Source organism: Cydia strobilella, chromosome 15 (genome assembly GCF_947568885.1).
Source record: "Cydia strobilella chromosome 15, ilCydStro3.1, whole genome shotgun sequence".
Lineage (NCBI taxonomy): Eukaryota > Metazoa > Arthropoda > Insecta > Lepidoptera > Tortricidae > Cydia > Cydia strobilella.
The window spans coordinates 5917041-5934031 of NC_086055.1; the positions used below are offsets into that span (position 1 = coordinate 5917041).

General features: G+C 37.2%; 2 protein-coding genes across 8 annotated transcripts in view; one reads left to right on the plus strand and one right to left on the minus strand.

Annotated features, from left to right (window-relative positions):
- Positions 1-425: 425 nt before the first annotated feature.
- Positions 426-12558, minus strand: LOC134747843 (leucine-rich repeat-containing protein 58). Its single transcript, XM_063682486.1, has 4 exons — positions 11941-12558; positions 5456-5672; positions 3924-4113; positions 426-993 (listed from the first exon to the last, which is right to left on the minus strand). Exons 1-4 carry the CDS (start codon positions 12426-12428, stop codon positions 818-820), a joined length of 1071 nt encoding a protein of 356 aa, XP_063538556.1. The 5' UTR covers positions 12429-12558; the 3' UTR covers positions 426-817.
- An 868-nt stretch (positions 12559-13426) lies between these two features.
- The window catches only part of LOC134747857 (glycogen synthase kinase-3 beta-like), a 48181-nt gene continuing 44616 nt past the window's right edge, over positions 13427-16991 (plus strand). For 2 of the 7 annotated variants that reach the window (XM_063682512.1, XM_063682514.1), the window contains exon 1: positions 13428-13844. In XM_063682512.1, coding sequence (XP_063538582.1) covers positions 13739-13844 — 106 coding nt within the window. In that variant the 5' untranslated portion in view covers positions 13428-13738. Of the gene's footprint in view, positions 13845-16991 lie in introns of all 7 variants that reach the window. The other 5 variants (XM_063682516.1, XM_063682517.1, XM_063682511.1 and 2 more) reach the window with 4 other exon arrangements.

Sequence of the window (16991 nt, forward strand, 5' to 3'; positions counted from 1 at the left end):
TTATTTAAGAAATCACAGATTTATGGAAGGGTAAATCTTTTTTATATGCTGCATAGTTCTGCTCTTCTTATCTAAAGACTAGCGACCTGCCCCAGCTTTACACGGGGTAACAAATGATATACCTAAACCTTCCTCAAGAATCAATCTATTGATAGGTGAAATCCGCATGAAAATCCGTTTAGTCGTTTTTGAGTTTATCGCGAACATACATACACACAGACGGACGCGGCAACGGGCTTTGTTTTATAAGGTGTAGTGATGATATCTATACCATTCTCTAAGCTTAACTCTCAAAAGGTTAAATTCAAGTAAATTATAGTATCATTTTAGATTTACATAATCACAATCATCAGGAGTAAACAAATATATTACCTAAAGTTTATCATCTTAAAAGTCTGTACTTTTAAGATAAGAAAAATCTCCAATCTCATTTAAATAAAATATATTATGATATGCTTTTTGTTTTCTAATAGGCATCACAGATTATTTTACTCGCAAGCTCTTTCATTCTGGCCCGCAGAATGCAAGCCAGAGATTCAAAGTCTCGCAACGTTCTCATAGTCACATAGGTTGGAGACCCCTGGTCTATTCTAAGGCCTCATAATCACGAGCGTTTTTCAACGCGCGTTAAAAAAACGCTTGAATCTGCTCGCACGCTAAATTCGATTCAAAGACCAAGGCTTAAAGTTGAAAATCCAACAACGCTTGATAAAAAGCGCTACCGCCACTTTTTTAACGCGCGTTGAAAAAGGGCTCGTGAGAATGAGGCCTAAAGCTTTTTAAACAGTATTGTCGTAGTTCATGATCATTTTGAGCTTTATCCCAGGAGAACCTTCCGCATCATATGAGGATGTGGGTTGCTATCTGTTTCCCTGCTCTCCCAGCTTCCGGTGATGCATTTGGAGCTGCACAAGTACTGCAGAAGTGGGATCCGGTATTTGCCGCAGAAGTCGACGAATTTGATGTGCTCTACGCGGTTGTCGAAGAAAACGCCTGAAATAATATGCAAGATAAGGTGAGAACTCTTTTTACACATATATTTCGTTTTTTTTACCAATAGAAAGAAGGTAAGCGATCTTGACGATGTCTTTTTATTAAAAATCACTTTTGAGAAATAAGTCACAGCGAATATGTTACAATTATAAATCATATACGATCTTTTACATTCTTTTGCTTTCATAAGTAATACCTATAAACAATTTTTTTTTAGTGTTTTTCAATATTTTTCCCCTCACTAGCTCGGAAAGCCGTCTTTTATCCTTTAAAACAAGCGGGGGAAAACGCACTTTATCCACTAGTGGGGAAAGTAATTTGACCTTGGATAGAGCGTGTTTAAGTAGCTTGACAGATAACAAAACGTAAAACGCTCATAATAATGGTTCGTTCGATATTAATTATCATTAAATAAATGGTTTGAGAATCTAATAGAAAATACCAGGTTTAGCTTTATTTAATGATTTTAAGTCATAAACCTTAAAATTCCATAATAAACGTTTGTTATTTAATAATTATGTTAAATATAATTCTGAACGCACAAGTTAGTCGATGCAAATTCAAAACGCATGGACATTTTATACGTCAGAAATGTCAACATTGTCAACAAAAATTTTACTTAATAACTTCTCACGTAGACTTCCGGTTCGAGCGCCATCTTGATAGTTAGCATCGTGATTAATTACTTTGTGTTTTGCTCATTAATATTGTTTAAAGTGTAATATCGATAGCTTATTATACAGTAAACTAATGTAGTAGTGTGCAGTGAATGGAGAATTAATTTTGAAGCGCGTTTAACCACCATCTTGGAGTCAACGGCCGGTAGTCCACGTGCTTCTTGTAAAGTCTAGCTATCGATTTACAAGAGCTAACAAATCACCGTACACTGTCTTGTACAACCGTACAATTTTTGTCGTTTTTAAACCTCTTAATACCTTGATACTGGCAAATAGTCCCACTGGGCTGAAGCCATAATTTTAAAAGAAGAAGAAGAACTTCCCACGTAAAAGTACAGAATTTCCAGAGTTTTTTGTTATAATATCGTAAAAAAATTAGTGATTCCAGTTGATGAAGATGATCTAACGCCTGTGGATGTTGCACTTTCCTCGCTATAGTGAGGGGAAAAGTTTTGTGTTACACACGGGTGCAAATGTATTTTACTTCTCGTGTGTTAAAACACTCGCTACGCTCAGGATTATATTTTAGAACCACTCGCTTCGCTCGTGGTTCAATTATAAAATCCTTTCGCTTGCTCGTGTTTCAATTCCACACTCGCGGGTAAAATACAACTTTGCACCCTTGTATAACAAATAACTATTTCAATAAATAGACACGGCAAGATTGTTTACTTTTTTTCTAATGCTAAAAAAATCGAACTATAGCATAGACCTAGTATTACATAGGTCAGCTATACGCGTGCGCCCGTGTGGGACAAAACATACGCAATGCGACAATATGATTGGTCGAGAAGATTTGTAGCCCACCATAAACCATACTAAATTTACGGTGGGGAATAAAAAAAAATGTGAGACTGTGACAAGGAAAAACAATAACAGCGCTTTCTCTGCTACTCCTACTGAAAGATACATAAGACGTTCGGTCATAACTATAGGATAGCGTAAAAAAGAACAGTTGTCCTAAAACTCAGTGTAAATAACTTCTATTAACCCCCGTAGGTAGCTCTATCGTACACTTATTCAGTTCAATGAAGTTTAAATCATATTCAATTGGAATAGAGTTGCTTATGTTTATTTTGTTTGGTTTCATTAAATTTTCAAACAAAACAAAATCATCATTTGTTACATGAAAGGTTCAAATCTCAGTAGAAAATTTGGGACATTTCAGTTGTATGACTGGGCCTTAAGAGGTTAAAAATGGTCGGGGCGATATTCTCGAGTTTAAGTTAACCATAATGTTGAAATTGAAATTGAAATTGAAATTGAAATTGAAATCATTTATTGCATATCACATAGCAGGTACAGGTGTTCTTAAATATAAGCTGTTCATGTGACGCCCTGTTAGGGCACGGCAACAGTTCCACATACGGGAAACATACTTATTTAATCTAAAATTATACATAATATTATTTACATATGTGCCAAACAATTAATTAATTATTTTACATTTAAATAAAATCTGCCATGCACAATATCAAATACAATTACAATCAATCTACGATCACAAGTATCACAAAAGAGATATTATACATCTTCAAAAAATTCTCTGATATTATAGTAACATTTATCTAACAGAAATGTTTTTAGTTTCTTGCTAAACAGGCTTAATTTACTCTCGTTTTTTATGTTATTTGGGAGGTGATTATATATTTTTATTGACATATAGTGTGGGCTAGATGTGAACATGTTCATGGTGCTCATTTTCTAAATAATTCTAAAACTAGCGTTATAACTTTTTACCCCTTAAATATGTACGTAGCGTAGATATCGACAAAATTTTAGTGGCAGGTATTTAACATGGGTACGTTTTCAATTTTAACCCTTTCGCTGATAATGTTCATCAGGATGAACATTCTTAGATTTTGTTAACATCTTTAATTTTTGTGTGTTCGAACTGGCAACTTATCGTATGTAATAAGTGATAATAATACGGTTTATTAGTACTCTTTTGATTTCATATGTCATATTATGTTCATTATTTCCAAAAATACAAATTAGGGTGGTATTTCTCTTGTCCAATGTGTATTTGCGTCTCACATTTTGCTTAGTGAGAGAGTGAGACGCAATGCACATTGGACCAAGAAATTGGACAGATGGAATTACCAACCTTAGGTACAGAATATTCTGTCATATGTCAAGAATCTCCGCACTAGACTTCGCCTGTACCTATTGCGAATTGGCAAAATGTGTAGATATTATTATACCATGGTAATGTCTTGGTTTGTATCTACAGCTACAGTAGAAACAGGTTACCTTTGCACTTTGGATTAACGCAGCACTGCGCTGCGCCTAAATAGTTAATCAGGTCCCTTGGCACCTCCCCTGGCAAAGTTTGGATCTCATGTAGTTTGATGGTCCGGCCAGCGAGTTCTAGTAGCGAGGGGGGCTGCAATGTCATGTCCCGAACGAACCTCACCACGAGAGGGTTGTCTCGGAGACTTAGCTATAACAAAAATAATAGGTAATTGTGGTGTTTCATTAAATTAGTACCTATAGCTTACAATAACACTAAGGACATACAATGAAATCAACACATGTTATAAATAGTTGTGGAAATGCTAATTATAAATAAATAGCTTATTGTATTTGTCACATAATAAAAACAATCATGAATATAACTGCAGAAGGGTGAATAACGTGCTCTTGTTGTGTTGTTGTGTGTGTCTTGTAGTACTGCAATAAATCATTCTTATTCTTATTCATGTGGACTCTTCTAAGGCTTTCTGAATTATTATTTTTATCACGTTGGATTCTAAGTAGAGAACTGTTCTACTTTATTGCTGTTGTTATTTAGGTAGTTAGTTATTATTTCATTTACTATCAAGAGTGAACTATTTTTGATCCCAATACCGTAATACTCGCTACGCTCGTTGTTTAATTTTGGGATATTTCGCTTGCTCGGGTATCTATATTAGCACGAGCGGTTAAAAACAACAACTTTGCCCCCTTGTAAAACAAATAACTATTTATCGTAGGCCGCAATATCTGGATATAAATACGTCAAAAATATTATGCATAACTGAAAAATATCACCTTCTCCTATAGGCACACCTACATTAGTATGTATTAATACATAATATGTATCGTATTAATTATTAAATTATACCTATACCTACTAATGACCAGTGCAAAATTTAGAATTGAAATATTATGTTTTTAGCCTTTTACGATAAATTCTTCGACATTCTTGTCCAGCCAGTGACATCGCACGTGCAGTCGTGCACGATAACGGGAGCAATAGGTACCTATAACGCGCAATTTATTGTGTTGCAGATAATACATTATTTACTAAGTAGTTCAGACAATTTCTTTACTTAGTTTCCTTAAAATATTTCACATGACGCAGTTACCGTCTCTGATTAATAAAGCTAGTGACAAATGGAACTTCGCATTAGTCTAGACAAACAAGGCAATGTATTATCCTTTTACAATGCCCCTCCCTGCATAAACATGATTCTATTCGTTATATCAAAAAGGATTATATCTATCTTTGGTGATATAAAGTACCTTTGTATGAAAAAAATACTGGCAGAAATAGGATTCAAAATTAATAATTAGCATTACTAGTGGTAATTCTACCACGATGCATAAGATTAGGAACAATTCCGAGACACAGTGGTGGTTCCTGAGAGCACCAGACCAACGCTTTGTTGATTTTATTCGACATAGGTATTCCAAACATTTGGTGGTCCTTGACAAAAAAATATTTTTGAGTGGTCCCTTATTACTAAAACGTTCAGTGATGTTAGTCTAAATAGAAAAATATCAAACTTATTATTACTTACCTCTGTTAGGCATTTTAACTTGATGATTTGAGTAGGCAGTGTCTTAAGTTTGTTTCTGTGGATGAGCAGCGACCGCAACTGGTTCAGGTTTGCTATGCTATTCGGGAGCTGTTCTATAAAGTTGTCACTTAACACCAGGGCCTGCAGACCCGTCAGTCTTCCCACTGCATCGGGGACTTCGTTGATTTGGTTTCCTCCTAATGAGAGAATCTGTAAACTGCAAAACATTGTCCATTAGCTAGTGCTTATTACAATTAATATTGCCAGTGAAATAATTAGAGCTATGACTACGCAGTATACCCTCAAGGCAGTCATTTAGTGCAGAAACTAAGTTTTTGCGAGAAATGGCTGCTTAACATCTAGTTACCTTACCTAACTAATAGATATGCAAGTTTAGTTTCACTGTATTAATATCTACGTCAGTTTTGCTTGTAAAATATGTACCTACTTATACAGCAAAAATAGCTTAACATGGTCAATTTCCTCATCTACAAATAACAGCCGTTTTGTTACTAATCTTATGATTCTTATGAATACCTATTATATCCTTTAGAAGACTCGTCTGTCCCAGATAACGTAATATCCTTAGGTGCTATCATCGTGTGCCATACATGACTGTGCGTCTGACCAGATAAGAGCCCGCGAATAATTTTATAGCCTGATGATCCAGTTTCGCGAGTCATTATGTTAACAGTTGTTTACTACGTCGGTCTTTGGAGTTGGTGTTTACGTATTAGGTATAGGTACCTACTTTAAGAACCGGGATAAATCGATTCATACTATCAGGTAGGTACTAGCTACTACATAGTAGTTATCCAGATATATATGTTATTGAATTATTAAGAGTACCATATTGTTTTCGCGCGTTTTCTTAGAATTGACAGAATCCACAAACATACTAAATATGAGTAATATCAAAGATAGATATAACTCCGTAATAGATGGATACAGTCTAAGGAAAAAACGTGCCTCGAAAATCAAGAAAATTTGATTCTCGATCAGAGGGCGCTACTAGCTTTGGCCTACTGTCGTATAGATGGCGTTGGCGTTTGTTATTTAACAATTTTAACGCATATCAGTGAAAGAACATGGGTCAAAATCATAAAAATAATTAATGCAAATAAAAAAAAATCATTTATCCATATTTAAATACATTTTATCGTATTTTTATAAATCTTATTAGTTTTAAAGTGTGTCGACAGATGGCAGTGAATTTACTGGGGTTACAAAATTTACTATGACAGTACTGCTCTAGTATAAGTTACTTTATGGTAATAGGAATTTTATTGACAAAGTTATATGTATTATTAGACCATTTTTTAATACTACGTCCGTGGCAAACAAGCCTGACCCCATTCCAATGAAGCCTGGCGCCTGATGCCATTGTGCATTGTTTTATCTTTCACGCTTTTGATACATGATTCTTGCGATAGGTAGGTATAATCTATCTATCAATACTTTCCACCTTATCTGGGGATGGTGAGCAAATAAATAGGAACAAGATAACGGTTTTTGTTAAATTCATTGTTAATACCTTGTCTGATATTACCTATAAGGGTTTACGCATATTCTAAGTTTAATAGAATTTACACCGCGTGTTGATTATAGAATCACCCTGAAATTACACCTGCGACTGACTGTTACCCCACCTAAGGTTGTCTCGACTCGAAATAATCGCGTTTTAGCTATGAGATTTTAACTTTTAAGGCCGCTTGTTTGTCTTCCTCTAACTTTAGTCGTATGTTCTCTGTGGGTGGGGTAGAGTTTTATTATAGGCCTATAGGTAATGGATCTGGCTTTGGAAGGTCCTTACAGAACTTGGAGTACCAGAACACCTGGTGTGGTTGCTACAAAGTCTATATCATAAGGAGTAGTAAGAGTAGAATACTTAAACTCGGAGCCATTCTATTTCAAGCAGGGGGTACGCCAAGGATGTATTCTTTCTCCCATACTATTCAATGCCGTATGGTGAATATATTATATGAGACGCACCTGCGAAAACTGGACGGGTGGCGTGAACATTGGTGGGGTAAAACTCACCAACTTGCAGTAAGGTGCTTTGGGGTATATTCGACATATTTTTAGGCGAGTGTAGAGTATGTTAGGGTTTGGGCTCGTAAGTCAGAACCTAAGAATTATTCCTTCCAAGTAATGACATCTTTGCGAAATTGGATATATTCGTCAACGGTTTGTGAAAATAGCGTTTTAATACGTTGCTTGATTTTGGTAATAAATGTAAATAAAAAAATAAAATATTTTGAATACCATTTTTTAAGGAGCGGGTAATTTCGAAAGCAAGTGGGGTAATTTCGAAGGTTTGTATAAATGGGGTTATTAGTACATTCATTCGAAGTGCCCCCGTGGGGAAACTACAGATAGACCGTTTTGCTGTACTCATTAATACGACAAAAACGAACGTTAAAACGAACAATGATTTAACTTATCAGGTTTCCGAGTTATGTGCTACGGGATAATTTCGAAAGTCCTCATAAGGCACTAAATCGCACTTTTTTTATTTAATAGACCGCAGCAAATGTGCGCTCACGACTAGCGACGCGAAGTGAAGTAGTGAACTGAAGTTACTGAAGCGGAGGGGCAGATAAACATGGCGTCTTGACAAGTGTTGCCAGCGTAGAAATTGTTCCCAGTTTAGTAGAAATGTGTGATTTTCGACTTATCCCCATTTTCGAATTTACCCCAAAGCACGCTACACACTACTTGCATCGAACGAGGCGGAAATCGTATGTATGTATGTATGTATGTATGTAAACACTTTATTGTACATAAGACAGATTACAAACACAATAAAAGAACATAAATATATACAATGTACAAAGGCGGACTTATCCCTATAAGGGATCTCTTCCAGTAATCGTCGCCCTATTAAGCAGAATGGAAGCTATCGGTGAGGAAATGGGTTTATCTGTAAACAGATCGAAGACGAAGATAATGTACTCAATCTTGAGCTGGTCGATAAAATTGTATACCTGGGTTCCAACATCTCCAACACTGGCTCCTCAGAACTAGAGATCCGAAGACGCTTTGGTATGGCGAAAGCGGCAATGATACGGCTACAAAAAATTTGACGAGATCGGAATATCACACGCAAAAGCAAGGTGCAGCTAGTGCGCAGTGCGCATGCTTGTATTCTCCATTTTTCTGTATGCCTCTGAGACCTAGGAAGCGCATCGATGCCTTTGAAATGTGGTGCTGGCGGAAAATACTAGGCATATCTTGAACCGAACACCGGACCAACGCCTCAATACTCAAGGAGCTCGGAATAACCACCAGGCTTTCAACCACATGTCCCCGGAGAGTACTTGAATTCTTCGGACACATAGCTAGGAAGATTGGAGACAACCTGGAAAAGCTTATGGTCACTGGTTCGGTGGAAGAAAAGAGAAGGGGCCGCAGTCCAACGCGATGGTCCGACGGTTAGCAAATTGCTATCCATTAAGATCCATAATGCCTTAATAAAAGTCGAAAGGGATAGGAAAGCCTGGAAATCTGCCGTCCGGAATCATGTGCTCCACGTGTGCGTCATGTGGTCACGACCCTCAGCACTGAGGAGAACGAAGCAAGGAGGAGGAGGAATATATTCATGCAACAAAGGTTAACCTGCGGCATGGCATCAAACTTATGAACAGGTAAGTTGGCGCCCACATAATTATAGTTTGCTTTTTCGTCACGTCACGACGCTCCATGTTCTAAATTATCTTAAAATCAAGCCGGCGGGAATCGAGTGCCGTGGTAGGTACTGTGAAAGCCATAGCGTCGGTTCTCATCATAGTATGACGTAAGAAGTTAATACAGTATGTAAACTATAAACATTATTGTTTAAATTTAAATGTCCACAGCTGTACCAGTCACGTGGTTTTGTGAACCCAACTCATGGGTATGTTTTAGAATAACATTCGCTTTAACAAAGAGCTTCAGTTCTCGAAAATGTAAACATTGTCGTAGCTTAGGGTGGTATTCCACGTGTGTAATGTGTATTTGCGTCTCACATTTTGCTTAGTGAGAGAGTGAGACGCAATGCACATTGAACCAAGAAATTGGACAGGTACGTGCCACCCTAAGCTACGACAATGTTTACACAATGCCGAGTCCACATATTGGACCAACGTAGGCCAATCTAAGGGACGCAGCTATGCGGTGGAATGAGATACCAATACCACTTCCTCCCTTTAACGCATAAATGCGTCCCTTTAAATTGACAAAACTTTTTGAGTAAGTAGGTAGGTACAGTCAACTAATTTGATTCCTAAGCCACTATAGAACCATGTCATAATGAACTAATTTTTTTGGCTTGTCTTATTAGTGATGTATGTCATGTCATGTAACTCATGTATTTAGTAGTTACAGCGACAAGGTTCTATAGTGCCCTAGGAAAACTATAAGGAAATTTTGTTTATTACTGTACGTTAAAAAAAAAACAAATACTTATATTATAAAGGTGAAAGTAACTGTTTGTCTGTCTGTAACCTCTTACCAACTCTTAAGTTTAAACTAGATGAAATTTTATATGAAAATAGTTAAAGTCCCGGGGAAGGACATGTATGGTTTTTTCACGGAAATCCTTATTCTATGCAGACAAAGTCGCGGGCAGAAGTTAGTACCTTTAATAATATAAGGTGCGTTTGGATAAGATTGAACGGGTTTTTCATGCGGGGTAAGACAAAAAATCGTCCGTATGCCGAAGCATTACGGGCGACTTTTGATCTTACCCCGCATGAAAATCACTTTCAATCTTAGCCCAACGCACCTTATCACAAAATTTTATGAACAGTAATATGTTCAATATGATGAACATTATCATCTGAAGAGTTAAATTAGACCTAACATTTCAGTTATCTATGTCGGGTGACACCCCTGACCTATGACAGTTACTGTAACAATTTCGCATGCCTTTGAAATTTGCGATAGCGTCATTAGATAATTGTAAACATCTAGCGATATCTCTTTCTCGCTCTTACTTATGGGTGCGTCCTACACGCAACGCTTTTTAAGCTCTCGTGCGAATGGTGCCTTAATATCGCTAGAGATGGGCTTCTCCAAACGTCACCAATAATCGCACGCGATTTGCAATACATTGCGGCATTTGGTGGATCGATTGAATTTATTGCTCCTACTTAGCCAGCAAGTATTAATCGCATGCCAACTGTTGCAACCACAACGTCAGCAAAAACGTCGTGGTTGCAACGTCAGCAGGAGCCTTTAATATAATCAATTATTTAACTACGAGAGACTAAAATTAATTATTCCACGAGTATTTACAATGTAAACCGATACAATGTCTCAATAAAACTTGTTGTATTGCGAAGACTAAACTAACCGCAAAGCTAATTGCGAAAACTCTTCTGCTACCTGGTTTAAGGCTCCGTCACACACGCGCGTTTTGCGGGCGAAGCGTGAGCGGAGCGCGATGAGAGCGCTCCCGATCCCGTCGCGCCGGCGTCCGCTCACGCTCCGCCCGCAAAACGCGCGTGTGTGACGGAGCCTTTAACCCTTTGTTTGGCCAGCTGTAGCAATATATTTTTTAGGGTTCCGTACCCAAAGGGTAAAAACGGGACTCTTTTACTAAGACTCCGCTTTCCGTCTGTCTGCCAGCAGGCTATATCTTCATGAACCGTGATAGCTAGACAGTTAAAATTTTCACAGATGATGTATTTGTGTTGCCGCTATAACAACAAATACTAAAAAGTACGGAACCCTCGATGGGCGAGTCCGACTCGCACTTGGCCGATTTTTTTTTAACAAAATGGTAACCCGTCATGTATACTGAAACACACCGAACTTATCAGTAGAAAAGGGCAGGAAATTCAAATTTTCTATGGAAAGTAAATTATTCACGCCATTTTTTTTAATTTGCCGACTTTTTCTACTGACAAGGTCGCTGTGCCAGAGTATAATTATATCAACCTACCTACTAAACTTATACGTACCTAAACTACCTAAACTTATTTCATTATTTTCTTAATCGATTAATATAGGATTGTTAGGTAGATTTAAACCTATATAAATGCCATACAATCTTAATTGCTTGTATGTGGGGGTTTTAAATAAATATCTATTTGGCATAAGTACAAACTACAAACACACACACCTTATCACTGTATTGATAAGAGCTCAATTTATAGTAAGTTTAGTAGGGTCATTGCGCTAGTTTCCGTCCATGCTCTAGTTTTCGTCCACTTGACGGATTAGCAAATAATACATTTCATTTTTAATTTGCTACTTGCGACATATAATATTTATGTAGATTATGTAGATAGATATATTGTTTAGACGTTAAGGATTGCAATAAGTCCAATTTTGTGCAGCAATGTAGGTTTATATTCAAATTTCGTCAAGTGGACGAAAACTAGCGCAATGACCTTATTTAGTATTGACTTTGGGAACAGTACTGCAAATTCTGCAGTAAAATGGTTCTATTCGTTGTTAAGTCTTTGATTTTTATTTTTTACCAATAATATAAGACCTACCTGTTGAGTTTCCATATATCCTTTGGTATATTGACTATATTGTTTCCGCCCATATAGAGATAACGCAGTGATGTTAACTCCATTACTTGTTCTGGGAAAGAACAGAGCTGGTTTCCACTAAGATTGAGTTCCTTTAAAGTGTTTTTCGCGGAGAAGCATTTTGGCAGCGACTCGTTGGTGAGCAAGTTATGTTTGGCTATGAGGGATGTCAGCGGGCAGTATTTCAGCAGGTCAGGGAGTGTCTTGAGCCTGTTGTGGCTGACGTCCAATATCTTCAAGTTGCAAAACCTGTTTATAGTGTCGGGCAATGCACTTATTCTGTTGCTGTATAAGAGAACGATCTCGTAACTTTCCGCGCAGTCCTTCTCATCGACGATCCCTTTTAGTTCCAGCGCCAGACTGTTCGTGTCTAGCAACTGGTTGGACAGGTCCAGAGTCTTTTGTTCCCTACTGTCGCTATCACAGCTGTCGGATGTGTAGCACTCCATTTTGTTCGATATTGACAAAAAGTCCAATACGTTGTGCACTGAAGTGTTTAATCATATTATAGTTATCGAGCTACGGGTGTATACGCGCGCATTAGCTCGAGGCGCGCGCGCAACTGCCTGTACTTACCTCCGCGGTCGCCTCGCGCCCCTCGCGGTGCGCGCAGCGCAGACAGATTAAGCCGACTTGCTTTGATTACCTAATTGAAGTTTGTTGGTTGGTGGCCCCCTAGACGTGTGACCATGCCAAGAGCTAAATTACGTTGTATCTTGAAGGTCATGTGTACGCTATTCGTATGGATATGTCATTTTTTGCCTAACTTTGTCTACGCATTAGGTACATAGAATTGAATTATATAGGTGGTACTTACCAGCTTTTTATTTATTTATTTATTTATACAAGGAATTCCAACAGCTATAAAATATTAGTTTAACTTTTTGAATAACAATACAGAGCCAATTATATTATTATATTATTGTTCGACCACTTGATTAGGAAACTTTATTTGCTAATCTTTTACAGGGATTTCTTTCTTAATACTAACAAATATGCAATGTAACAGGTTTTTAACGCTGGCCAAATACCTACATTTAATTTTAAACTTAACGTATAATCAAAATTTGCGCGTTTTGGCGTTTTTGACATTGACATAAAGCGCGATTCAGACTACGCGACGCGAAGCCACAAACGCGAGTGTGGAGTCGCGTTCGCGTTCGCGGCTTCACGCCGCGATTCGCGCACGAGTGTGGAGGGCCCTTAAGGTCAAATCAAAGGTAAATTTATGGATCACATTATTTAGGCTTAGTTCCCACACGCATTAGTTATAAAAATATGAAAATTATTTTCGTGCGGACTTTACATTCACGAAAATAACGTGTATAAAATACCATAAACAATAGACGTACTGCTTTATCATAGGAGTAAATTTAGCAAAATACTGATGCTAGATGGCGTTGCAAGTCTCTAGCTTTCATGTGACGTCATCTTCGTTCAATGATCGAACGTCCGAGTGAACGCCGAAACTAGCCGAACTAGTACAAGACTGAAGAAATCAAGAAACTAAAAATCTGTCGTTCACCTTAGTGATGTAAAATTTGAAAATTCAACAAAATGATAATGTAAAAGCTTAATAAGACAATCTTGTTTTGATTTTAATTGTATCTTAGTGATATTGTTTTGACTGTAACACCCATAACTCTGTATTTCGTCGGCAAAGTGAGAGAGTTTAGTGCGAGTGCAAGGGTGGTAACGAGAAATGTGAAGTATCTATGAAGTTCAGGATTCTAAAGCCTTTTATTTTATACCTATAATAATGAGCGGACGCCCTAGGACCACGTCATTCGCCGAGGGCAGCAAATCCGTTCGAAAGACATTCGATAATCAGCCACCAAAACCACTAGGAGGAGTAAAAATCAGCAGTAAGTATCCTCTACCTAACCATTCTTTTGTCGGCCATCGTGATTTCCTACGCCTGTGACGTATCAGAATACTGACAATTTCAAATATGGCTGCAAACTGCCACAATTCATCCTAAAATTAAGGTTGTGTCTTACTGTAATTAGAAATAATCAATATCTGGAGCGTTTTATGTCTGAAGCATATCAAAAATGGCCACAGCCTGTGGTTCGATTCTGCCACATATGCCTCGGCGTGACAGTTAGCACGTCAAAATAACTTAGTTAAAAAGTGCGTAGTATTTTATATCATCTCTGGAACATGGGATGTATTTCTGTCGCCACCTCAGTGCCTTAGGTGGCGGCTCTCGAGTCCATTTTGTGCAGTTGCTTGAGTTGCTAAGCAATTTCTGGCTAATTACTAGTAATGTTACTACCTCTTTGAGGTTACTTCATGACGTAATTTAAATAGTAGTACAGTATCATTTATATACTTTGTAATGAAGTAGGAGTACAACAGTAACTAGGCGCATACTATATAGGTATTTGACAGCTATAGGGCTCTGATATATCTGCATAGCTAGATATTATATATACCATGGGCTAACCCAACCTAGCTTATTAAATTTTCAAATCAGACACTGTAATTTATGGATAGAAATTTACATGATCAGTCTGAAAGTGGGATATCACTATCAGAATAGTCTTATTTAATATGCCAAAATTTCATGTAACCTCCACTTACTGTAAGGAAATTTTTTATTGATTTTCATGGATTAGCTGGACCCTATTAGCTGTCTAAAACAATTTTATCTCTTACAACATAAAATGATAATTAAATTGAGTTTCAAATAAAATGTTTGTTACATTAGTTATACTAGATTGAACTGAATGCATGATCATTTTGTCTCGCTGTGATACAACTGAGTTCACAGGTATAATTTTGTAGAATTATTCAGCTTCTGGGGATGGGTAGTCAGATTCATTTTCTTAACCCTTTCAAGGGCCGGCAGCCAGTTAAAGATTAATGAAGTCAACCAACCTTGTAATGAACTTCTCATTCAAACTGAAAAATTAAGTCTTCATTACACCATTCATTAGATTATAGTTTTCCTTTTTATTTATAGGCAATTACATAATAAGAATGCATTAAGGCTGTTCCTTCTGCTGTTATTCTTGGTTTTACATGATTTAGCCAACCTATGCCACCTATAGGTATATGGTAAAGTACTATCATAATTAATAATATAACAAGAGGAGAAATAAATAAAATAATATGTATAATTTCTATTTTACTTTTATATGCATATTGTAGAAACCCTAACCTAAGAATGTTATTTCCATTCAAATTTCTAAATCAATCATCTATCAGTTTTGTTAGCCAGAACTTATTTGGCTCAAGGTTAATGTCGAGAAGACTGTTTATCAGGTGAGACCGTCTACCAGTGCTTCCGTTACTTGTAACTCTTGCGCTTGTACACATTGTTTTGACGACCAGTCTGGCCCAGTTGGTAGTGAACCTGCCTGTGAAGCCGATGGTCCTGGGTTCGAATCCCGGTAAGGGCATTTATTTGTGTGATGAGCACAGATACTTGTTCCTGAGTCATGGGTGTTTCTATGTATTTAAGTATTTATATATTATAAATATCATTGTCTTAGTACCCGTAACACAAGCCTCCTTGGGCTTACCGTGGGACTTCGTCAATCTGTGTATGAATGTCCTATAATGTTTATTTATTTATTTGTACACATACTCCACTTAAGCGGGATTTACATTACGAAATTAGTGGCGTGAAATTAATGTCGTGAAAGTAGTTTTACCAACAGTTTCACTTGTAATTTAATAGTAGTAGTTAAGTTATTAGTAAAAACCAAAAAAAAAAAAAAAGATGGAGAGACGAATTAGTGAACTTTGACAGATACTGGTGGAGAACAGCGCAGGATTACAGAAGCTCCACTTACGGAAGCTCCGATCCGACGTTCCGTGGGCCACCTGCTATAAAGTTTTTAAAAACAGAGATTGGTTCATGTCTGACAGCTCTACCAAAGTTTGTCTTTAGGCCTCCCTTGAATGTGTCCCGCAGGAAAGCTTAAAGCATTCAACACTATACGGAGATCAGCCTTCAGCTATTCTTACACTTGGCCTTTTGGTTCTATTCCTGTGTCTGTTTTCATGCAATGAAAAAAGTCTTTTTCGCTACCTCTTACCTAACCATAGGTCCGAAAAAAAACAAAAAATCTTTCAATAGAGAAGGAACATGATCGATTAATCCATTTTTGAATTTTTGCAAACACCAAATTTTGGTGTCGCCCTGCCAATGCTTGTAGGAGACTGATTTGCCATTAATTGCGTTTGTTCCCGAAGAATAACATTTAGAGATGGGCCGAATATTAGGTAATTAAGTAGTAACTTAATACTTATAATTTATAAAACCAAACATTCCTTCTTCAGCTTCAGAGAAAAGTCTTTTGCTGTAATATACTGCAGGCGCTCCCGGGTATATTTTAGCTAAGTTTTTCATTAAATGATAATTTATTTAATTTTTTGTCCACCATTCACAATTCTTAGTAATATAAGTTAGTCATGTAATTTAGATTAATAATGTTGAAAATGAATGAGTGTATCACTTCGCCGTTAAACGTAAGTTTGGCGAACCTAATATGTTTAAAATGAAAAAAAAAACGGATTTTTCTCCCGCTAAAGCAAATTCTCCAGTAAATATTTATCTAATTCCGTTACAATAGGGCTGAAAAAGTTGCATGCAGTACATTTTAGACACTTGAACACTTTCAAATCGCGTTTGTAGCTTTTTCTTCGTGATATGCAGTAGTATGTTGGGTCTCATTATTTCCAGGTGGTGTCATACTGTAAATATTTGAGGAGCACCTACCTACGTACATGTGGTATAAATCCAGAAATCGAAAACACGTGCGGAGTGCAGACGGTGGAACTGTATAAAGTTGTATTGAGCGTTTTAGCCAGTTTTAGCCCAACTGAATATTCGGTTTGGTAGTTCGGTATGAGCTGAACCGAAGATTAGTACTCGCCAAAGTCCATATTCGGCCCATCTCTAATAAATAACATTGCCTAATAAACTAAAGAAATAGTCTCCTAGCCTAGACCCTCCAAGAAATATTTCTATGGCCGTAGTGAAAAAGGGTACAAGTCTC

Bases quoted from the DNA above. Each gene is read 5' to 3' on its own strand.
- LOC134747843 (XM_063682486.1), bottom strand. From the start codon at position 12,428: ATGGAGTGCTACACATCCGACAGCTGTGATAGCGACAGTAGGGAACAA. The intron at 5,673-11,940 runs GTAGGTCTTATA...AATGTTTTGCAG, and splicing joins GATATATGGAAACTCAACAG to TTTACAGATTCTCTCATTAG. The intron at 994-3,923 runs GTAACCTGTTTC...ATATTATTTCAG, and splicing joins CGTTAATCCAAAGTGCAAAG to GCGTTTTCTTCGACAACCGC.